This window comes from Filicampus tigris, chromosome 4, assembly GCF_054856515.1.
Source record: "Filicampus tigris isolate MCC_2025a chromosome 4, RoL_Ftig_1.0, whole genome shotgun sequence".
NCBI lineage: Eukaryota > Metazoa > Chordata > Actinopteri > Syngnathiformes > Syngnathidae > Filicampus > Filicampus tigris.
Genome location: NC_141220.1, coordinates 29,027,730 through 29,051,580, shown reverse-complemented (window position 1 = coordinate 29,051,580; position 23,851 = coordinate 29,027,730). Strand labels below are relative to the sequence as shown.

Below are 23,851 nucleotides of genomic sequence, written 5' to 3'. Positions count from 1 at the left end.
ACGAGCTCTCATTAACTCATCAGGAAATCCTGAAGGAGGGCCGCACGCCCACACACGCACGCCCTTTTCTATGAAACCGGATCCAATCCAAATCCTTTCTTCTTTCCTTTCGTGCAAATTTCACAATTGAAGCAAAACTCGACATTGGGGTCCTGCTTCTTCCTCTCCAAACTCCTCCGATCATCACTTCATACCTCATATGTTTTCTGGATTAAGAAAATACAATCATTTTGCAGTTAATGCATTTCATTACATTTTTCTCACCAGATTATATATATGCAGTTACAATACCTAATGGACTTTCCTAGATGACAAAACCATTACAAGAAAAATAATAGGCTTCATCTTGAAATGCCATTCATCCATTCAGAAATGCAGGCAAAAAACATTGTGGGGATTTTTGGAGAAGAAAAATAATACTCTCCAGTATTGTGCTTTACAAAATAATCCAGTAATAAAATAATGAAATGGAGACAGCACGTTATGATTTGTGCATCAATTCAATGGGAGTTTAGAGTAGGTGTCTGGTGTGTGCACCTTGCCCACCAGGGGGCAGTATGAACGATACACACACCAAGTGGCGATTTGATGATGAAACAGAAGAGGAGCAGCAACAGTAGACGATGTATGTGCGTCTGTAAAGTGGTCCAAACTGTTTCTCAAGTCAATTGTCCTTTACAATAGAGCCAAAAATGTCATGTTAGTAGTAAAAGTGAATAGTATGGACACAGAGGCTGTTTATCCACTTCCGTTTATTTTCAAAGTGCTTTTTTTTTTTTTTTTTTTTTTTACACATATTATCTGAATATCGTCATTGATCCAGGTCATTTCATTGACTCGATTGCAACTGGACTGGACCTTCCGATTCGTCAACTGTGTGTGCGGGGCTTTCCATAACCACACCAGCGCAACTGCGATCGATTCAATGCCGTGAGTCAACTCTGAATTGCTGTCGTTTTTCTGGCGTTCAGTCTTCATGCGTACAAATGCTGGCGCAGGAAGTCCAAGGTCTTCTTCCAGGCGTCTTCCTGAGCGAGGGAATGCGCCGCACATTGGCCTCCCCACAGAGCCGTGACTGCAAACACACAACGCCACTCCGCTATTACTGTCAACGGATGGAAAAAAAGGGCGCTACCGTTTTGATTCAAGAGAGAGCGTGTCCCAGGATGTGAAAAAAGACATGACGGACAAAAAGACCAGATTCATGGTATAGGACATGAACAAAGACAATAACCAGGAATGAGACATGGGCAAGGGTATGAAACAGGAGATAAACCAGGTCATGGTCTCAAACCCGGACCAAAAGCAAGACATTGACCAGAACATGGAACAGGACTAGCACATGTACCAAGACATGGACCACAACAGGGGCCGGGACATAAATCAAGACACAAGTGTGTCAGGAAAGAGGGACATGAACCAAGACATGGCTCAGCAACATGACATAAACCCAATAAGAGACAAGGACATGGACCAACACGTGAACAAAAGGCATGGACTAGGACCAAGACAATGACCAGGACGGAAATTAGAACAGAGGAGACCGGGACCAGGACACAACCCCTCGTTGTTTGCGTCAAATGTTGTCTCGCTGAGTGTTGACCTACGCTTCTCCTGAGTGCCTACGGATCGGAATGAGCTGGCTCTGGTGTGGGGCGAGTACGGAGGCTCCAGCAAGTGTCCTGCATTCGGGTAAGACAGAACAGTCAGCAGGTGGACGTTTCCCGCATGTTCCATCATCTCCTTCATCTGGAAAATCAAAACAATTGTTGCTCTAGGTTAATGAGAACTGGACTGATTTGGACACCAGTCATTGAACTTGTGCTCCTCACGTCCTCAGCGGATTCGCAGGCGGGCCAGTTCTGGTCATCCTCGCCCGCAACCACCAACAGAGGACACTGCACACGACCCACCTGACAAAACACAAAACACTGTAGTCACAATCCACCCATTACCACATAAACACAACCACCACATGGACCAGAACGACGGATCAAACATAATCAGGACCAGACCACAGATGAGGACATGGAACAGAACCAGGGCATGTGACAGGAAAGGAAAAAAAGCGCGGAACCGGGACATAGAAAAATCGGGACATGGCTGTGGACCAGGACCAAGTCATGGACCAAAACCCGGAGCAAGGACTTGGACTAGGACCATGGAATCAATCAGGGCATTGACCATGGCTAGGACCAGGACACGGAGCAAAACCAGAACCGGGAACTCACATCTACTTTGAAGGCGGGGTCAGTCGGTATTGGCAGCAGCAAGTTTCTCAGGATGGCCTGCTTCTTGTCATTCAGTTGAGTTTTGTGCCCGTTCCTGATTGGACGCCAAACAACACACATGAGGAGAAACGTCTCGGCTTCCCGACAAAATAGCCGAAGTAACAACGGTGAGTGTTACCGATCAAAATACGATAAAATGTCCACCATAGTTCCCTCCACGGGCTGCACGTGACTTCCACTGATGCACACCACACACCTGGGCTGTAACACGTGCACAGTACATGTACACAAGTACAGGTACAGTGTATATAAACACCCAAATACAAGTACACAAACACACGCGTATAGTGTACACGTTTATGAAGACGCTAATACACACACGCACACACACACAGAGAGTGAGTCGAAAGGTCGCAGTGTATTCTCACACAACCTTGACGACTTGGGAGTAGGCGGCCATCTTGAGTGCGACGCTGACTCCAAAGGAGAGACCCAACATGGCCACGCGCTCTGCCAGAAGCCCAGGGTGCTGCTGCAGGAACGTGAAGGCCTTCTGCAAGCGCGGAATGCAATGTCATCGGTCACCATGGCAACACGTACACTGGCTAAGCGCGTTAAGCCACACGGAGCAGATGAGGAATTCGTGCACGGCGGCCGCCCGCGTCTTCATTTCAAGTCATTTATGAACAACATCAAATGATGCCATGCTGCTGTTGGCTCGTCAGCGAAAAAACAAATATTATGCTACTGACGTGATGCTTCGGTTCAGGACGTGGATCATAATCAAAACCAAGACTGGGACAAAGACATTTGTCTAACGTTCTTGTGCTCGTTCGGCACGCTATTAAAGTGAAACCTACGGTAGGTCCATGACATGGAACAAATCCAGGTCACGGATGGACCAGGAACTAGAATATGGAACGGAGCAGTGACACGGATGAACAAGGACCAGGATGAAAACCAAGTACAAGACCAGGGCATGAACTTGAACCACAGCCGGAACCAAGACATTAGTCAGAAGTTAGCTCGTTAGCAAAATGATAAGGTTATGCTACTAACATGTCTAGGACATGATTGACCAGAATCAGAACCCGGAACTACAGTAAGGATCGAGACAGAACCGAACTAGGACATGTATGGATCAGGACCAGGGTCATCAATAGGACCAGGTCCAGTAAATGGACCATAATGAGAACCAGGACCAGCGCCAGGGCAAACGGTATGATGTTGTGAGCTCGATCACCCAAATACTAATGCTATGCTACTAACATGAGACTTACTGTGTGTCCACGACATGGAACAGAGCCGGGTTATGGAAGGACAAGGACGAGGACTACAACCAGGAGTAGGACCAGATCCAGGGAATGGATCAGAACCAGAATCAGAACCGGGACTATGACATTTGTCAAACGGAGTGCTGTTGTTAACTCATTCATCATAATACTCACGTTACCATAATTACTAACATCAGGCCTCTCGGTCCAGGACATGAATCAGAAACAGCACCAGGAAACAGAATCAGGACATGGACCAGACTTCACCTCAAAGTAGTTGTTGTCCACCATCTTTCCGGTGTCTATGGTGATCTTGGGGGTCATGTAGTCCAGAGCCAGTGCAGCAAAGCCATGCGAGGCGAACAGCGCCGCCCGGTACTCAACCAGCTGGCCTCCGCCACCCCACAGGTCCAGGATGGCAGGGAACGGTCCGGGACCTGGTGACCGTTTTTGGATTATGGGGGTGGTCACGCATACTGTACTTCCGGGTGGCAACAGTTCAAATGAAACCATGAGAAAACAAGGCCTTCCATGCCGTTTGGCCAAGGCAGAGCGTTTGAGAAAACAGGGGAAATGGCTTGAGTGATGACTTTCGCTTTCTTCTCTAACGCCGTCGTTTGAATGTGTGAAGTATTCGTGGAACAGAAGATGTTTCAACAGGTAAATTGTTTAGAAGGGTAACGCAACGCCAGATGTCATTCACATTTCGGTAGGTAAGATGAAGAAATGAAGAAGGAAACGGAGAGCTCACTGTCGAACTGATGTTAGTTAGTGAGTTAGTTAGTTTGGGGTTGATCTCGCACCGCGATCCCAAACACAACACTTCATTGTAATGATTTCAGTCCAGGTTGTTGGATTCTGGAGTTGTAGGTTGTTTAGGACTTGTAACAGACCATGGTGGTCCGAGCGTCTGTTATGGGTCAGGACGTGTTTGTTGCAGGGTCAGAGACTGTTGAGGCTAGGTCTGAACAACACGACGCCAAACCCAGAGCCGCATTGAAGGAAGGATGCCGTTGCAGATGAGACTACGCCCATCCATTCTTCTCAGATTGGGACATTTTCATTTGGTTTGGGGGTTCAGTGGCCCCAAAAGGCGGAAATTGAATTGGAGAAAGAACTCATTCTTAACTTTGGTTGACTTAGACGAGCTTGTGACCAACAACTGTGGTATGACCGATATGAAGCGTGTTTTATCAACTGCCTCGAGGCTGATAACGTCACTTGTGGAGATATCTAAACTGTGCGTCAAGTAAACGAGTCGATTCGCCACTCTCACAGCCACCCTGTCCTTTGTGTTTATTTCCACAATAAGGCCCCTGGTAGTCTCTCCCTTTTCTGCCACCCGGAAGTATCCTGGCGCCGATTGTTTACGAACGTTCTGAAAGAGTCTATTGGGGATTTGGATTGTTGTGCCAGTACCTGCAGGCATGAAGAGGGTTGCCGTCAGTTCGTTGTCCGTGATGGGGGTCCTGCGAACGCCGGGCGCCATGTACCAGCGCTCCACCAGCTGGGAGGCCAGCGGAGCCTGATCCGTGAAGTCGGTGAGGTGATCCTGGTAGACGGAGATGGTGAACTCCATGGGGGTCTGCACGTTCTTCTTCCTCAACCTAGAAATGATGCGGGATTAGTCCCTTTCTCGCTGCCTGTCTTTTTCCTCCATCGCTCTTATGTAGACAAGAAATGGAGGCGCGAAGGCAACCCACCAATTTCCTAGCTTCGGGATGTGCTACCAGAGCTGTATTTCTACTGTGATGCGGGATTTTTGTGCAATCTCTGTGCAAAAGTGGCTCTGAATGCGGTCGAGCAGTTGGTGGTCTACCTGAGTCCAGGTTTGCTTCCTGGAGCTGGTCCGATGCTCCAGAAAAGACCCATCTGCTCCACCCCGGAGTACGTGCCACCCAGGCTGAGATCCCTGGATACTGCAAAGCAAAGACGACCACCGCAAGTTCTCTGTGAAAATCCTGCAACAGTCTCACGATGGTGCCTTAACATCCCCGTAAGAGTTAGGTCATCTTTCTGTCACGGTCTTGTAACGTTCCCGTAATAATCCGCACAAGGCCACCCCCACCCCCACCCCCCAGACGTACCATTGAGGGAGCCTGCGGCGTCCGTCAGGTAGTGAGCGAAGGCCTCCCACCCGTGTCCGTCCTCGCAGCGGTGGAAGGCGCGCAGGGTAAGCCGGGCTCCAGGGGGCGCACCCTGCACCAGGATGGCCACCTTCTCGTCCACCAGACCTCTGGACGGACGAACCGACAGATGGACGCTGCGCTGCCGACGCGACATGATGACCTCCCACAAAAGGTCACACGATTAGGAAGCTTCTGGAATTTGTGGAAGAGGTGCAATTTATTTTCTGGGACATGTTTATCGTACTTTACTAAAGAAAAAATGTTACAAGATTAAAGTCAAATTCATTTTAAAGGGGAAGTCTACCACAACATTTTCTTGACAATAATAGGTTCGATGCAGCCCTATTAGTCGAAAGTGTTTGTTGGATTTTGAGTTAAGCAGTAAAATCCACCCGTTTTTAGCCATCTCAGGGAGCGGGCATTTTGTCTCACCTGTTTCTGAAGCTGAGCCGTGATCGGCTGTTACATGAGCACCGAGCAACTGTGATGTCATTTTCAGTCGACAGCAAATGGCAAAATGGCCGCCCGCTGAGATGGCTAAAAACAACTGCATTTTGCTGCTTGACTCATCGAACATATTATTGTAATGGCAATTTTCGGGTTGACTTCCTCTTTAAGAAAAATGTATCACATTACGAGATCAAAACTTTATATATTTTTTAAAGTTGAAATATTACAAGTTTAAATGTGTATTTTTTTTAAAAGGATTTAACGACTTAAGATGGAAGCGCGTGCATTTTGAAGCACACGCACTACGGTGCCTGCGTGACAGCACACGTCGCAAGGCTACCAACACTTTCTTCAGTAAAGTTGCGAGAAAAATGTCATCACAAACAATGTCTCGTATTCCACCAAGTCATGAAGTAAGTGCATTGCACTGGTTACGCATGCGGTAGTTATGATGCTTAGGAACTACGTTCGCTAAGTTTGTCTCCTTCGATTACCCGTAGCACAAAGATGGCAGCGAAACATGGCAGCCTCTTGTAGGGGAGGCACGCCCTATGTAATATTATTAAAGTTTACTTCACCTACGATTAAATAAAAATAATTACCGGGTACGTTGATGTGAGAGAGCATATTTTTTTGCATATTGTTGAAACGAATAGTGGGTTCTTAAAATGAATGATCTTTGAAAAATCTAAACTTTCGACACGTTGTCCCTTTAAAGCAAAAAGTCATTACAAGGTTAAAGTCAAATTATTTCGAGATGCAAGTAGGCATGGGCCGATAACTGATTTGACGGTCTCTTAACTTCACTTCTGGAATGTTAAGTTAAGGCCGATATGTTCAAAAGTCCTAACCAATACCTTGACACAAAGCACTTCAAGCACCAATACTCAGGAGTAAGCTACCTGTGGGGTGGAATTGTGCTTCAAATAAAGAACTTGATGATGACCAGATTGTTAGTTAATCATTCACAAGTCAATATTGCATGAAAAGACAGGCAGCAATTGTTTTGAAAAAACAAAACAAAAAAAACCCCAGAAGGACACACAAATGGCATTTACACGAGCAGCATTTTGTGATGGACAAAAGTTATTCAGTACAAGACTCATCTTGCCTTTTTTGCTGAATTCAATGCAGCAGGTGAGCACAAAGTTGATGTTTAACAGGCGGACTGAAGTCCACTTCAGAGTGTGCGAGGGTGAGCACTGTCAGGTGGCGTCGTTCATTTTGTTGGTTTTGTGTTCTAGAATATTTCTTGCATTCATCTAGCCGTATTTTCTCCAAAAATAATGTATTAGTTTAGTAATTAAATAATTTGCTAATTGATTCAAATAATACAGTACAGAATGTTACTACTAAAAGCATGTAATTATTCAATAATTGCTTAATAAATTAGAAATACATGAGCAAAATAAAGAATACATTTTAGTAACTAATTAGTTAACTAATTACAAATATAACAATAAAAAAATGTATATGTATTATTATTAAGATTAAACAAACAATTTTAAATCAAAAACAAAAATATTGCAAAAACCTCTCATTCATTTACTGTGCAATTAATATTGAATCGTTTAACTAAAAAGGCATGAATTATTGTACGATTAAAACAAACAATTTTTCATAAGATGCAAAAATTATTCGTTTTTCTAAATTAAATCATTGGTAAATTACTTACATTTTCGAATAAAAATAACATAATACATTAAATTATTACACTAGCCATTTCACTTAAAATTTACAATGTTTTCGATTAAATCATTGTTTGATAAATTCATGCATTAGTGCATGATTAAATTAAACTATTTTACACAAAGGACTTAAGAATATCAATTTTACATTAAATTATTTGTAAATTAATGAAAATGCCCCCAAATAAATAAATAAATAAATAATCTCAGAGTTTGATGGCCCAAGTGTCTGTTTGAAAAACCCAAAAAATGATTTGGAGCGCAAAACCTTTCCTCGGCTGATCTCCAAAGTTTGTTTTGACGCTTACTTCCGCCTCAAAGTGTGGTCAGTGCGTCACATGACCAGACTTACCGGAAGCGCAAGAGGTTGTTTGGCGTGCTTCGCTGGGTCTTCTTCGGTGCTGAACAACCTTCAAATCTCCAAATCGCCACGTGATGAGGTGATATGTACTTCGCGGAGCCGCCACGCGCGTGGAGCTTCCCACTAGCTCCCACTCAGTGTGTCAGTCTGTCTGTCTGTCTGTCGGGCCGTCTTGGAGTTGGGGGAGTCTCCTCCCCGGAGGTGGACACAAAATGTCGCCATAAGTCCATACGGACACAAGATGGCGGCAGAGAAACATCTGAGGCTCCGAAAAGGAAGTTGTCCGAACCGGGGATGAATTTCAGCATCACAGTCGAACTAATTTGAAAAAAAAAACGTAATCAAAATACTGCAAACGCAAAAACAAATTCAGAATACAACAACGAAAACTTTAAAAGGTAGTGACGTAGGAGTAATATAGTCATACTGTAGGAAAACGTGATTGTGTACTTGATTCTTAGGAGATAACTACTCCCTCCACCCAACTTTGAGCACTTTGAGATTGGTCTCCAAATGTAAAGTGTATTATAAATAAAATCTATTATTATAATCATTATTTGACTTTCAAAAAAATAGAAGTAACCTTTTATCATTTTTTCCCGTGCAAAAAGAACATTTTTATTTTTTCGAAACTTTTCTTTTCAGCGTGAGCCTAACCCTCTTTTGTAAATAAGACAACGGGGATAAATCAATATTCATTGTGATACAGAGCAATCTGAAGAGAGGCGGAGCGTTCAGGCTACTCGTTAGCCGACTGAGCGCACAACAATAGTGTTGTGTGCGTGTGCGTGCCTGTGTGTGTGGGGGTGTGTGTGTGTGTGCGTAGGCGCGGCCCAAGACCTTTCTGACTAGGGTTGTGACTGGTGACATCTAAGCCTTTAACTCGGCTCGATTTGTTTTTTCACAATGTCGTGTTATTATTAGCATTGTAACATCCAGCATTGCCACTGAGACAAATGTAGAGCATTCATCACGCGCAAACACACGCACACACACTTTGTGAAACATACACACACATTGACACACGCACAGTGAGTGCAAAGGTCACAGTGTATTCTCGTCTCAGTCTGCAACTGACTGACGAACAACCCAGGGTGTGTTCATAAAAAAAATGGATGGGGCAAGGACTCAAGAAGTCATCTGTCTCACAAACAGGTTGTCCCTGTGACCCCATACAGTGGTGACAACCAGTCCAGTTGCTCATTTGTTGGTAGTGTTTGGACCACTGGTGGCCAGAGCCAAAACTTCTTCCCGATGATGAGGTACTTCAGTGCAGGAATGTCCTTTCCACGACAAAAATCTTCTTACTTAAGAATGACCAGTTCAGAGTCTCCTCAGCCTTTCAACCAAAGTCAACAAGGATCACCAATATCATCCAGACTGTTATCAGGATTTAAAAAAAAACGTATGAATGATTTGTTTGAAGTACAGTACGTGGACTGTGAGTATCCAGTGCAGAAACGTACGTACTGATCCACTTTGGGGTAAACACGCAAAGCCGTCTGACGGCCCGTTTTGTATCACACCCGGTTTGTCCCTGTGGCCCATAGATTGGTGTCGGATCATACAGGTGACCGGTCTGGTTGATCATTTATCAGTTGTTGTTAGCCATACTGATCAGGATTTCGAGGTCTTCCCAAGAATATCTGCACTGATTCACTCCATGTGTCAAACCTCCTGATTCCGACAACATCTTCAGCTGACCGATGAGCAGTCCAGACTCTAACCAGCCTTTCAACTGAAGACAAGAAGGACTGCTAAGATCATCCAGATCACGATCAGGATAAAAACCGTGTCAATTATTTGTCCGAGGTATCTGGACTGTGGGTAGCCAGCGCAGAAACGTCCACACTGATCCACTACATGGGAAGCCTTGGCTTTGGGTTTCCAGGTCTTGCGATGGAAAGCATACACCAGTGTGGTGCTCCTCAGATCAGACAAGTGAACAGCTGATTGTGAACTAAGCCTTTCCTCCTAAGTCAGTTGGAATAACTCTGGCGGATGCAAAAAAAAAAAGGATGGACGTAGGACTCAAGAAGTCGTATTTCACGTTACGTACGCAACATCCCTGTGCTCTAGGAAGCAGTGGCGTCCCATCAGTGACGTAAAAAAAAAAAATCATTTCTTTGCATTTGCAATTTGGACCACGGGTAGCCTGAGCAAGAACGTCCACACCGAACCACTCCGGGGAAAACCTTTCATCCGACGTCCGGGTTTCCAGGTCTTCCCGCGGATGACGTACTCCAGCGTGGCACTCCTGTTGAGCGTGAAGACCGAGTCGCTTCGAACTACGGCGGTGAAGAGCGAACCCTTGCTATTGGCAAAGTGTCCTGGCAGAGAGGTCCACTGGCCTGTGCTCAGGTTGTAACAGTCCATCACGCACCTCAGGAAGTCGTCGGATGGCCCGTTGCGCATCACGTACAGATCGTCCCTGTGGCCCACCATGCAGTGGCCGTAGCTCTGGCGGCGGATGAGGCTGGTGACCGGACGCCACTGGTCCGTACTCGGGACATACTCGTGGATCTGGGTGGTCTCCATGGGTTGCCATAAGCACACAAAAATCCTCCCCGTTGCTTTGGCGCACGCCGCCCCCGCCGCCGGCCGAGGCAGGTGCGCGGCGAAAGTCCACCTGCCGGTCCGGACCTCCAGTATTTCCACGGACGGCATCACCGTCCGCTCGTACTCCCCTCCGAGGGCGTAGAGGCGGCCGTCTTGTCCCGCGAGGCTGAAGTTGAAGCGCGGCTGGGTCGGACCTGCCAGCACGGTCCAGATATTCTTGTCCGCGTCGTAGCGGAAGCATGCGTCGACAACGTCTTTGTAGACGCCGCGGACCCCGCCGACCACGTACAGCTTGTTGTCTAGGACGGTCACGCCCGCCATGGAGGTGCTGGCCTCCAGAGGGAGATCGGTCAGCGTTTTCCACGCGTTCCCGCTTTCATCCAGGTAGCAGACCGTCCTGGAGGCGGCGTGGACACTTTCACTCGCGCCGCAGGTGACGTGGGCGCCGACGGCCACGAAAGCGCTCGGGCTAAGTGAGTCCACAAAGGAAATCAGTTCGGGCGGCAAAGTCCGTCTGACTTCCGCCTCTATGTCGACGTACATGTTTCGGATGTACAGCGCAGCGGCATGGTAGAGCTCCAGTAGTCCGAAGGTGGCCGCGGTGTGGAACATGAGCAAGCAGTTGTCAGAGTCGACCAGCTCCACCAGGTGCCTGGTTAGCGGCGCCGCCTGCAGGAAAGCAGCACATTGGATGGCCTCCACGATGTCGTCGGCATCCAAACGGGGCGCCTCGCCTCGCGTGACCGCCAAGGCGATGAAGAAGCCACGAGCGCGCAGACACTGGAGACGGATCTCCTCCTGGCGACACTCCTTCATCCCGGAGCGGTAGAGTGCGCCAAAGTAGTCGCAGCTCCGGACTAGCAGCGACTTCTCCTCTGAGAAGCGGGTGTCCTCCACCACCACCGTCAGTCTGGCGGCGGCGGGGCAGCGAGCCCGACGACCGCCGCCCGAGTCTGCGGATTCGCCACTGCGCAGTGACATTGAGACGCCCTCGCCAAAATCAGAGCGGCTGGTCATTTTCCGGACGTGCTGTCCGGGAGCCGGAGAGGAACTGCTTCACTCTGACGGGAGACTCCATTTTAAAATAGAGCAGCTAAACATAGACGACAACAACTGAGCGGAGTCACATTCGCGACGCTCGTGGGTCACATTGTCACCACGCTGACCGCATCGTCGTAATCGAACGAACGGTGGGCAACTCCTGTGTGCAACGGCCACATTGGATTTTTCAAATGTTAATTTGTTGGTGAGGTAAAATAATAACAATAATCATATTGAATGCTAATAATAATAATAACAATAATAATAATAAAAGGTTTATGTAAAATAGTTCCTTTCAATTAGAAAAAAAACCCTCCCTGCTCCTTTTATTATTTACAATGAATTAAAATATAAGATGATGTATTATTCAATAAAACGACACGTTTAGCTAATTTTGTATGTATTGTGAAATTGTTAATTGGAATAATCATATAGTCAATATTTTTTATTTGATTACCTTTCACAGTCATTTTTTGGGGAAATTGTTTATTTCCGAGCTTTATTTTTTCATTTTATGGAAAGCATTTATTGTAATGATAATATGATGATCAATGCTCATTTTTAAAAGGGAAGTCAACCCCCAAAATGTCTTTACAAAAATATGTTCTATGGACCTCCACGAGTGAAAACACGGCATTCTGATTAATACTGTATTGTGTTTGTGGAATATGAGTTAAGCAGAAAAATCCACCCGTTTTTAGCCATCTCAGGGGGCAGCAATTTTGCCAGTGTCAAATTGTACGCTTTCGGCGTAATTTGCACAGGTGGAAACACCTTTTCAAACATGTACGCTGCACATTGCGAAGAAAATATTGAGGTTGACTTCCGCTTTAATATGTTATATTTAGATGTAATTATTCATATATAATGATTTTAATTAGGGATATTTAATCGATGTAATAAGACAATGCTCCTTCTTTGCACGTTACGAATAAAAACAAAACGGCGAGCGCTGACAGACGAAGACGTCTCTGTGGCGCAATCGGTTAGCGCGTTCGGCTGTTAACCGAAAGGTTGGTGGTTCGAGCCCACCCAGGGACGCTGACTTGTTTTGTCTTCTTTGAAATGTGAAATAAAGAAATCACAATCTTGGCGATCACTTAGTCGCAAATCTTTATTTCAAATTCTTGGGCACGCTGATTGCATCCGCTTCTGTGCACCTTTCGAACAGTTGGCCTATCAGAGAGGCATCGATTCTTTAGCATAAATTGGCATGGCATTTAACCAACCAGAACACACCTGTCGTGAATTTGCGGCGGAAAATTGAAATTTTGACAGTCTATCTCAACAGAGACATGTTCGCCTCTCTCTAAAAAAATATGTGATACACGGTGTTATAAAGGTGCGTGTGGATTTATCAGGTGCCCAACGGTTTCTTTTTTCGCTTGAGCAGTAGACCGGCAAAAAGAGTCGTGTGGAAATTATACCTCCTGAAGCTATTCTGGCCTGACAGATCATTTCTATCATTTAGGAGATATCGGTTGATAAATCGTGTACATTATATTATTTTCCGTGCTGTTTGGCGCGATAAAAGCGGCTTCCTATTTTCCTCTGCTTCCGCAGTGAAAGTGCGCGTCCCAAATGTCACACTTGTAATGGGTCAAACGGTGGCAGTGCGACCGGAGATGCCTTGTGATTGGTCCCAAAATGTTGACTCGGTGTCGGCTTTATTATCTGGCTTTTAATAATCATTATCCCGATACAATTGTATATTTTAATCAATTAGACATTGACAAGTAGTGTTCGTACTTGCTTTTAATCACAAATTCATTGTCTATTGCGATGATTGTTTTGATTGTACTTTTTTGCTTATACTTGATTTGAACAGTGTATTACAACATACAAAACTGGCAACAATCAAGCTACTTTTCAACAAAAGTCAACATAATTGCCAATGGAGCCGCAGTTGCATGTAATATAAAAGCATGTAGTAGATAACAAAATCAAATATGTACCGTATACATATTTTTTAATTCAACAAAACATAATAAAATAAAAATAAATAAATGTAGACATTCAACTCAAAACAAGGGATTCCTTCATGAAATTATTTATGATCTGTACCTTTGGTGTTTTAATTAATTAGAATGACTTACCAGATACCAGATTCGTTTCGAACCGCGTCACCGCCTTCCGGGATATCCCTGCGTTTATCCTACTACGTAAAAGTAGTTCGCGTTCTCTGTCGTCAATTACGAGTTATATTATATCCAGAGTCGATGGGAATTCCGTATGAATTAAATACCGTCATGAAAACACCCGTGTTTTTCTCCTCACATCGTTTGTTTAAGTATGTATAAAACGTCCACGGTTTTGTTGTCTCGCGAGCGTGCTATGGCGGATGAATACTTGTCGTGTCGTAAACGATGCGTGAATTTGAAATTCCTCCGCTGGGTCAAGTCGCCACTGGCCACATGAGTGGCGCGCTTCTACTAAAATGGCCGACACGGCTGTATACATTTGTGGCGTTTTTCTTTTATTTCGGCCGTGAGGACGACCGAGGCTTCCGCCGCTGTTCGGGAGTCGTTGGCCACACGTCTGTGAGTTGTTTTTAACTCCATGTATGAATTCGAAGGACCGACCGCCGACGAATAATAATGCTACTCTCCAAACTGGGCAATGGCTTGTCCTCTGCGGCGTGTGGCGTGGAGCTGCCGCCGCTCAAACCACAACAAGGTAACAACAACATCATTTTTCTTAAGCCATGTTTTAACTTCCTAATTATATTTATTCAAACGCTACCATGTCATGGTTTTTAGCCTTCTTGAAGCACGACACGTGCATGTCGGTGTGTTCGCATTCACTTAGTAATTGGTAATGAATTCAGCAATTTTATTTTTCTGTGTTCCTCAGCCAAAGAGGACGTGCCGCCGTTTGAGAAGGTGTACCGAGTGGGTTCGGTGCTGGGCAGCGGCGGCTTCGGTACCGTCTACTCGGCCGTCCGCATGGCGGACGGCGTGCCGGTAAGCAAACGTTGCTTTTGTTTTGCTCGGAAGCACGTGGGGATGTATGGACACAGAGCCGTGTAGCGTCACGACTTCCGTCGTGGGGCGTCTAAAATAAAACAACCGACTTGTCTCAGAAGAATCTTTCGAAGATGACTGACTTGTAGTCGTGTTAAATTTGCAAAGAGTAGTTGAGTAATTACTACAGAATAACAATAGATTTACGAGTAGAATAGCGGAGTCGTGACTGTTCGACGTGTAGCTTTTATTCTGAAGGATGCTTTATTTCCGTTTCGATCATACTTTTGCAAGCTTTATGAAAGGGCACTTTGTTTTCACAAAGAAGCTGTATTGACTGCTTAAATGAAACCTTTATCCTGAGCCTCTTTGGCCCTAATTCTCCAAATTTAAGCAATATTTTGAAAATATTTATTTTATTTATTCATATATGTATATATTTATTTTCTGCTCCAATATAGCTGTATTTTCTATTATCTGCTCTAATAAAGCCACATTTACATTAGTTTCTAATGAACTGGCAGTTAGGTGCAAGTAAATGAACACTTTTACCAAATCTGTCTGTTTTGCAGATAAAATGTCCCCCTTGAGTGCAAACATTTGCCTACCACTGCTTATGGAATTCTGTACATATTTGATTTTAACAACTGGAGGCTACATTGTGGTCATCTGTTTAGATTTTAACAGCGTGTTGTTGTGTCTATGCAGGTGGCTGTGAAACACGTGTGCAGAGACAGAGTGACCGAGTGGGGCTCTCTGGTGAGTTTCCCCCCAATTAAAATTTGGATAATTCCACTCATATTAATGATGGTAGTAAGAAAAATAATGAATGCAAGCAAGCTTGTACCATCAAGGTAATTTCACGATTGTCTATCACTTGGTACTGCTTGCTCGAGTGATATATATATATATATATATATATATATATATATATATATTTTTTTTTTTTTTTCCCCCCACACCCCTGCCAATATTTTGCCTGTGACCACCTGTAAATACTTTTTCTCTCTGCCAGTGTGGCGGCGTGGTTCCGCTGGAGATTGTGCTACTGAAAAAGGTTGGCGAAGCATTCGCCGGTGTGGCTCGCCTGCTGGACTGGCGGGAGCGCCCCGACGGCTGGCTGATGGTAATGGAGCGCCCCGAGTCGGGCCAGGACCTCTTCGACTACATCACGGAGCGTGGCGCCTTGGACGAGGCGGTGGCGCGTGGCTTCTTCCGCCAGGTGCTAGAGGCGGTGCGTCACTGTTACGCGTGCGGCGTGGTCCACCGCGACATCAAGGACGAGAACCTGGTGGTGGACCTGCGCACCGGCCAGATCAAACTCATCGACTTTGGCTCGGGCGCGCTGCTCCAAGATGGAATATACACAGACTTTGATGGTGAGTTTGTGATGCTCTGCATTGAGGGGCAGCAAAGAAAACCTTACATTAGAGCAAAAAGCTCCTACAAAGTCAACAAGTGGCTGAAAAAGTCTATCCACAAGTATTTTTGTGTCTTTTGTGTGGTGTGGCATTAAAATGGACTTTGTGAGACCAAAAAAGTCATCAGTCATCAAAGTAGCCATGAAAAGAATTTGAAGGGTAATAATTTGATCCGTATTTCAAAAAAACCTTTTCATCTGAGTGGTGAAAAAAAAATAAAAAATCACATCACATCCACTTTGATGTATTCAAGACAATACATCAAAGTGGATATGATTTGATTAAATACACAAAGTGTAATTCTCCTCGTTTGATGTGAATTGATGAATTCGTGTCAGTCATAAGCGGAAGTATCGCTTTATCTGGAAGTGCCGGATGTGTATTTAGGTACTCGCGTGTACAGTCCCCCGGAGTGGATCCGTCTCCGCCGGTACCACGGCCGCTCTGCCACCGTGTGGTCACTGGGGGTACTGCTGTACGACATGGTGTGCGGAGACATCCCCTTCGAGCACGACCACGACATCCTCAGCAGGCGACTGTGCTTCGGCCCCAGCGTCTCCAAAGGTACCAACATCCTCCACGCTTACTCTCCCGTTTGACGTGTTGTACTGAGCAGCCAGGACGCCGCCCGAGTTCCATTTCCAGTTCTATGGTTCTTTCAGTTTCCTCTTGTGTGGTGACAGATTGCCAGCAGCTGATTGGCTGGTGCCTCAGCCTGGAGCCATGCGAGCGTCCGACCGTGGAGCAGATCCTCCTGCACCCGTGGGTGACATGTGACAGTGGCAATGAGGAGGAAGAGGAAGGGGGCGTGGGCGTCACACTACATACATCATCTCAGGAAAGCGTCTGATTGATCCAAAGATGAAGAGACAGGCGCTGGTGTTCTCAGGTTTTTTTGTTCACGTTGTAGACTTGTAGCAATCGTCAGTTCCTCACGCACAGTCAATGTAATGATACACTTTGATGTATTTTATATTTATATATATATATATATGTATATATATATGTTTGTATACTGAATATATATTTGCGTTTGAGGCAAATATATTTTGTACATTTATTTATAGAGAACATTCCACATTATTTATACACTTTATTTTTCTAGAAGTTTTCTGTTTTCCTATTGTTTTGTTTTATTCGTGCAGAGCTGGTCATTTTTGAACTTTTGTTTTATGTTGCGTTTTTAATGATTAAGATCAACATTGGGCCACATGGAACAAATTATTGTAAAGGACTTTGCTGACCTGACTTGCCTTTAAGTTTTACGTTTCAGCGTGATAAAACATCACGTTGAAATACTCTTCCATACTTGTTTTTCTTACACTTTTTCCCCAATTAAACCTTTTTGTATGAGAAGTAATTTCATGTAGTTGGATTTCTGTTTTCGACAGTGCTTCCACTCATTTGGGTCTCTGAGCTGGAGTCTATCCCAGCTGATTTGGGGGCGAGGGGCCTTCTACACCCTGGACTGGTCAGCAGCCAGGGCACATAGACTCAACTCAATTATTTATAGAGCATTTTAAAACAAACCACCACTTCATACAAAGTGCTGTACATGGTGCAAGACTTATTCGTACAACAAAGACGGTTACAACAAATGAATAACAAAAACTTTCAAAAGTAACGGTAAAAACTCCAAAACATGCTGTGTCATGCTGAGTTGAAAGCCAAAGAATAAAAATGAGTTTTAAAGCTGTACAGAGAGGGGCCTTGCCTAACATTTAACGGGAGGTCATTCCAAAGAGGGCAAGCGGCAACGGAAAAACGGCTTCATCCCCTCTGAGCCTTCGCTTGGTCCTCATTACATCCAGTAGTATTTGGTCCGCTGACCTGATGCTCCGGGCAGCTGTGTAGAGAGGTGGAGGAGCTCAGACAGGTAAACTGCGTGAGACCATTTCAAGATTTGAAAACAAAATAATACTATTCTATTCTGAAATGTAAAGGGAGCCGGTCAAGGGATGCTAGAGTTGGAGTTACGTACTCCCTTCTATGAGCAGCAGTTAGGAGGCGAGCAGCCGCATTTTGGACCATCTGGAGATGCTCGAGGGAGGACCATCTGATTCCAAAATAAAGTGATTTGCAGTAATCCAAGGCATGGATTACTGTTTCAAAGTACATTCGATTTATTAAACACTTCTTTTGATACGACTAAATAAATGTGTATGTTGATTGTTTAGTACAGATTGAGTAGAAACGTTCTCACCTTTTTGAAATTCGGATTTCAGTTTAATAATCTTTAATGGTATTTATTTTAGTTGGGCGTTTTCGTGGCGACGTTGTCCTTTTTGAACAGGCGCGCTTGGGACACCTTCAGAGGTGGGGGTCCTACCGGGAAACAAACGGAGTCGTCTTTTCTGCTGTAAGCACAACATTTTAAAAACAATTCAATTGAATGCCACGTTACTTCGCAAAACGTTTTATCCATATTTAGAACTGTTCTTTACGTTTTGAGCTCAACGTTTGTTAATCGATCACAACAAAACAGGCAATCTCGTCTCGTGTGCACAAGGCACCACACCTAATGTTGAAACCTTGTACCTACGCTCTAAAGTTGGTAAACTATTCATAATCTACAGCAAAATGCATTTTGCAAGAGACTAAATACCCGCCTTTACATCGGCTATCATGTAACGAGTCGAATGTCAGCTGTTTGTGTACATTTCGGAAGTGCGATGTGGCATGACGAGATACACTGTGAGATGGAGAAAGAAATCTTTTGGAAACAAGAGTTGGGTCGTGTAACATGGCGATGTTGTCCAGCAGAGGAGGCTGGTCAGGATGGGTCGCTCGTCCAAAGACAAACGGGACATTTACTACCGACTGGCCAAAGAGGAAGGCTGGAGAGCGAGGAGCGCCTTCAAGCTGCTGCAGCTCGACGAGGAGTTCAACCTGTTCACTGGTCAGACTGTGTGCTCGCGTCGTTTACCTCCGCACTGAATGCATTAAGTATAGAATCACGTTTCACAGCAGTCAATAAAACTTAACATCGACTTTAAGGACACCGCTCATACCCTTTAAGCAAAAAGTAAATCTAACTACAGTATTTGGAAAGTGGATAGTGTTTTGCAAATCTTTGTACCCCAGGCATTATTCATATTATTTATTGTTAGGTCATCTGTCATGTAAAAACGTTGCCTTATTTGTGTTGTTTTGTTTGTTTGTGGCAATGTCAGGTGTGAACAGAGCTGTGGATCTCTGTGCTGCTCCTGGCAGCTGGAGTCAAGTTCTCAGTCGGAAACTCAGGTAGACATAGTTATTCTGCACAACATCTATTTAACAAGCCGCTATTTGACGAAAAGAAGGGGAAAAAAAGGAATCTCGGAAGTCCAGCGCAATCTGATCATGGATGGTGGTCAACCTCAAATTTGTCTGGATTTGAAACAAGTTTGTTGTTGTTTAGATGTCATGGGGAGAAGTCTGAGGCCGGCGAAGAGGTGAAGATTGTGGCGGTGGACTTGCAGGCCATGGCTCCTCTTCCAGGAGTCACTCAGATTCAGGGAGACATCACCAATGTCAGAGTCAAGTTTGATTTAAAAAAAAATATGTACACACATATATATATACATACATACATACAAGCACACAAAAGCCAGTTAGCTTAATACGCGACTGAGCGGACATCCTCTCCTCCGGCGTCTCAGGTATCGACAGCAGAGGAGATCGTCCGCCACTTCGAGGGTCGCCCGGCCGACTTGGTGGTGTGCGACGGCGCTCCCGACGGTCCGACCCTCGGCCACTATCGCCGCCATTGCTGCCCAATGCGAATCCCTCATGTGTTGTTTTTGTCACCATAGTAACGGGCCTCCATGATGTGGACGAGTACATTCAGGCTCAGCTGCTCTTGGCTGTGAGTCACCAGGGTTTGTTATACTCAAGGATGACTGAAGTCAGTCTTTTTAACAGTTTTTTTGTTTTAATCTCAGGCATTGAATATCACCACTCACTTACTTAAACCGGGAGGAACCTTTGTGGCAAAGGTTAGTTCAGCTTACCTGGTTTTACTGTTAACAGTTTTTTTTTTTACAATTTTAGCATCATAAAATGAGCCATCAAACTGCATGGCTGAAAAGTAATGCCGCACCCTCTACAAATTTAACGCTATTTTCTCAGGTTGAGTTGTGCAGGTGAAGCAAGGCAACCTCAACCAAATATTTGTGGCTTGGATGCACATACCTCAGGGCGGACGTTTCCACTATGTGTTTAAATGACTGCTTTTGCTCCGTAAACATTAAAGGTCACTGTGCTTTTGACAATGTTCAGTGCCATTGACTCCACCTGGTGGAGTCCAGCAGCCTCCTATCTTGTCATACGTAAAGCAACGTAGATATGACGTCACCGGGGACCTGCTTTGCACGAGAGAAGCCGACCCCCAAAATGTTAATCGATTGTATTTCCGTTCCATTTCCTTTCTTCTATTTTTTCCCCCCCACCCCTGTCAGATTTTCCGAGGTAAGGACGTGACGCTGTTGTACTCGCAGCTCAAGATCTTTTTCGGCGGCGTGACGTGCGCCAAGCCTCGCAGCAGCCGGAACTCCAGCATAGGTCCGTCGCCGCCTTTGCCTACATTTCTTTAATTCTCCCTCCTGAACAAAAAAAAAAAAAAGTATTTTTTTTCTGCTGGTGTGCAGAAGCGTTTGTGGTGTGTCAGAACTACCGTCCTCCAAAAGGTTACGTGCCCAACATGTCCAACCCTCTGCTGGATCACTCCTACGGTAACTAGTGCACCTACAAATCGCCAACAAAGATGTGCTGCATATCTGTTAGAAAGACCGATCAATTCATTTGTTTTACTGATTCACTCAAGTTTATTTTTCAGAATGTTTTTTTTATTTTTTTATAACAATTCTTTTTTTTGCCGGGTGCTGCCGTTCGAATGCCATATCTTCTGTTACGGCTATTTAATGGACTCTCTGTGAAAGTGGCATTGGTTTTAGGCGTTTTCTGTTTCGTGTGGAAACCTCTTGTGTCCAAAGTTGGTCAATTTCAAGGTTGTTCACAAATCCTTACTATTTTGCAATCCCCACATAGCCTGTTATTTATTTGATTCATTACGGACAATGTAGTCAATAATAGCTCTTGGACAAATGAAGTGAAATTTGATCATTTCCTATGGTGCACGGGTTACAAATCCCAATATTTCAGAAGCCTGGTTCTCCTCATCCTATTTTTGTTGTCAACAGATGTAGACTTCAACCAGTTAGAAGGTCCAAACCGCATCATTGTTCCTTTCCTGGCGTGCGGGGACCTTAGCGCTTTTGATTCCGACAGAACTTACCCTCTGCAGGTGAGGCCGCATTTTCTCCAAAAAATACTCACTTAATGCCCGTCCAATTTGACTCTGATCCGTCTTGCTGCAGCTGGACGATGGCAAGGAGTACCAGTACACCCCCCCTACCCAGCCGCCCATCAGCCCCCCTTACCAGCAGGCCTGCCACCTGCGCAAAAACAACCTGCTCTCCAAGGAGGACTCCCCTTCTGCACCAGCACCACAACAGAGCGGAGACCAGGCTCAGGCCGACTGACTCGACCCAGTTTTATCAGCATTATGCGGGACAAGCTTATATTTGAAATGTTTTTTATTTCAGGCAGCAGGTGGTCTGTACGTCTGCCTCACACTTCTGAGGATTGTTGCCTGAATATCGGTTGGTGTGTTCTCCCTTGTGCTTCTGTGGGTTTTCTTCAAAAACATACATTACGTTCATTGAAGACTCTAAATTGGCCCCAAGTTAGTGAGCGTATCTTATATGTGCCCCGGCTTTGGCAGGAGACCAGTCCATTGTTTGTTTATGCGCTTTTACATTGACAGACGACCAGTCAGGTTCTCGAAATGGACTTTGACAATGACTGGCGACCAGTCCGTTGTTCTCGCCCAAAACGTATTTGGAGTTCCAAGGCTGCAGCACGCATGCGACCCTAAATTGAGTATAAGTAAGAATGACAATGAATGGATGGATGTATTGTATCCTCATGTAGTTTTTGGCGGTTATTTTTTATGACCAACATGGAAAGAAAAGACATTTCTGTGCCTCATGCGTCAAAACGAGGTTGTGTTTCACAATGTTAGCCCAGCCCAACATGAGCGCGCGTGAAGGCGGCTGGCTGGACTTGGCCGCTGGGGAGCCTGGAGCTGTCCGACCAGCCGTCCAACGTGGCGGGCGCGGGCTGTCCGGGCGGCGATGTCTGCGACGACCCGCGCGTCGACGCGAGCGACATGCGACTTCTTCGAGGACTTGGACCCCCGCCTGGTGCACGCGGCGGGCCTGCTGCAGGCCTGCAAGCAGGACGACTCGCCGCCGCAGTCGTCGTCGTCGTCGTCGTCCAGGTGTTCGCCCGCGGGCGAGGACGACGAGCAAGAGCACCGTGCGCGCGCCTAGCGGCCACCATGCACGCGGCGGGCGGCTGTCTGTTGTGGGCATGCAAGCGCAAGACCACCGACGCCGACCGGCCTTGGCAAGGCCGCCGCGCTGAGCGAGCGCCGCCGCCTGGGCGAAGTCAGCGACGCCTTGGAGACGCTCAAGCGGTGCGCGTCGGCCAACCCCAACCTGCAGCGGCTGCAACGCCATCGAGCGGATACATGCAGACGCCTCAGGCGCTGCTGCTGACTCGGACGCCTCCAGACCGTGCTCCAACTGCTCCGACGGCATGGCGAGGAGGCCGGGTAGAGGGAGACGCATTCACGCGGCTCTAGTAAAAATAAATACTACATCGATAAAGTAAAAAAAATATATATACATACAACACAATTTTATTTAAATAGCGCACTATTGCCCCTTTTTCAGGGAGGAAATGTAGAAGATGCGACGTCACATTCTTGATTTAATTTCAAGGCCCAATTCAAAAATGGCCGTCCAGTTAAAACGTTTGCATGCGACGCCGACTCGAAGGATTGGCCTCATTTTCCAATCGCTCGCATGCGGGAGAACTGCTGGTGTGTTTCTGGAGAATGATTATGTTTCCATTTTGAAGGTCAAGGAAGGATCGTGTCACTTTGAACCGTAACAAAGAAGTGTGTGGGTGGGGGTGGGGGGGGGGGGGACGGACAAATGCCAACGTCTCAAGGGACAATAACGTCGAACCAAACAAAGATACTTTGAAAAACGATCTAGTTTGAATTATGAACCACAACAATCCCCCATACCCTTCCATCGACTGTTTGTGTTTGAGGCTTCCCGGACGCCGAACTTTCTGTTGTAAAATGCCATTGGATAGAAAAGAGCCAATCAGAATTAGCCCTACTGGCCCGCTCCTGATTGGTTAAGAATTGTGGCGCAATTATAACGCCCGAATCGCAAGCGTCAATCAGCGTATTGTACGCGTAGTAGAGAGAAGAAGCAAGCGTACAAAAACAATTTGTACACGCGAACACACATTCTTGAACGCACCAAACATGCTTTTGTATGCGTTTTGTCACATGACATACATTTTGCTCACGTGCAGTGTTCTCACCTCCATGTAGCAACACAAATTTTGCGAGTAGAAGTTGAAAGATCAGCACAGTTGAAATGCATGTGAGCCGAGCGTCCTTTGGGCCACAAGTAACTAATTCCATTAGTTGGGTTACCTGGATCTGTATATCTGCGTATTTTTGGTTGCTGGTATTTCAACTGCATTTTTGATTTATGGCAGGTCAACGACATTTGATGAATAAAGACGCAATTTCATTTCTTTCAAGAAAGTCATTGTGGCGAATAAAAGTTGGACCAAGTTCTTGTTTGCTCTTTGAATCACTTTGGA

At 45.5% G+C, this 23,851-nt stretch overlaps 4 protein-coding genes, 1 non-coding gene and 1 pseudogene across 7 annotated transcripts; 4 read left to right on the top strand and 2 right to left on the bottom strand.

Annotated features, from left to right (window-relative positions):
- Positions 1 to 759: 759 nt before the first annotated feature.
- On the bottom strand, positions 760 to 8,451 carry LOC147149354 (peroxisomal succinyl-coenzyme A thioesterase-like). 2 transcript variants are annotated; one of them, XM_086027094.1, is made up of 11 exons: positions 8,125 to 8,451; positions 5,593 to 5,823; positions 5,325 to 5,424; positions 4,925 to 5,112; positions 3,773 to 3,942; positions 2,665 to 2,784; positions 2,410 to 2,492; positions 2,232 to 2,325; positions 1,833 to 1,913; positions 1,608 to 1,749; positions 760 to 1,075 (listed from the first exon to the last, which is right to left on the bottom strand). In XM_086027094.1, the coding sequence occupies exons 2-11, from the start codon at positions 5,786 to 5,788 to the stop codon at positions 975 to 977; spliced, it is 1,275 nt and encodes a 424-aa protein (XP_085883220.1). In that variant the 5' UTR covers positions 5,789 to 5,823; positions 8,125 to 8,451; the 3' UTR covers positions 760 to 974. The 2 variants fall into 2 exon arrangements, with proteins under 2 accessions (XP_085883220.1, XP_085883218.1); XM_086027092.1 differs by having other exon boundaries at positions 761 to 1,075; positions 5,593 to 5,826.
- Positions 8,452 to 9,411: 960 nt separating this feature from the next.
- On the bottom strand, positions 9,412 to 11,709 carry kbtbd13b (kelch repeat and BTB domain containing 13b). The gene has a single exon (XM_086027391.1). It carries the CDS (start codon positions 11,707 to 11,709, stop codon positions 10,252 to 10,254), a length of 1,458 nt encoding a protein of 485 aa, XP_085883517.1. The 3' UTR covers positions 9,412 to 10,251.
- A 991-nt stretch (positions 11,710 to 12,700) lies between these two features.
- Positions 12,701 to 12,774, top strand: trnan-guu (transfer RNA asparagine (anticodon GUU)). The gene has a single exon. It is a non-coding gene; the product is annotated as a tRNA-Asn (tRNA).
- A 1,363-nt stretch (positions 12,775 to 14,137) lies between these two features.
- On the top strand, positions 14,138 to 17,477 carry LOC147149351 (serine/threonine-protein kinase pim-3-like). Its single transcript, XM_086027095.1, has 6 exons — positions 14,138 to 14,409; positions 14,587 to 14,696; positions 15,405 to 15,455; positions 15,712 to 16,075; positions 16,505 to 16,681; positions 16,801 to 17,477. The coding sequence occupies exons 1-6, from the start codon at positions 14,331 to 14,333 to the stop codon at positions 16,965 to 16,967; spliced, it is 948 nt and encodes a 315-aa protein (XP_085883221.1). The 5' UTR covers positions 14,138 to 14,330; the 3' UTR covers positions 16,968 to 17,477.
- Positions 17,478 to 18,406: 929 nt separating this feature from the next.
- ftsj1 (FtsJ RNA 2'-O-methyltransferase 1) lies at positions 18,407 to 22,143 on the top strand. 2 transcript variants are annotated; one of them, XM_086027442.1, is made up of 11 exons: positions 18,407 to 18,476; positions 18,881 to 19,016; positions 19,291 to 19,360; positions 19,518 to 19,629; positions 19,759 to 19,837; positions 19,912 to 19,964; positions 20,041 to 20,094; positions 20,557 to 20,659; positions 20,746 to 20,829; positions 21,298 to 21,401; positions 21,475 to 22,143. In XM_086027442.1, exons 2-11 carry the CDS (start codon positions 18,896 to 18,898, stop codon positions 21,637 to 21,639), a joined length of 945 nt encoding a protein of 314 aa, XP_085883568.1. In that variant the 5' UTR covers positions 18,407 to 18,476; positions 18,881 to 18,895; the 3' UTR covers positions 21,640 to 22,143. The 2 variants fall into 2 exon arrangements, with proteins under 2 accessions (XP_085883568.1, XP_085883569.1); XM_086027443.1 differs by having other exon boundaries at positions 18,426 to 18,476; positions 18,878 to 19,016.
- A 146-nt stretch (positions 22,144 to 22,289) lies between these two features.
- Positions 22,290 to 23,110, top strand: LOC147149349 (myoblast determination protein 1-like; annotated as a pseudogene).
- The last annotated feature ends 741 nt before the right edge of the window (positions 23,111 to 23,851 follow it).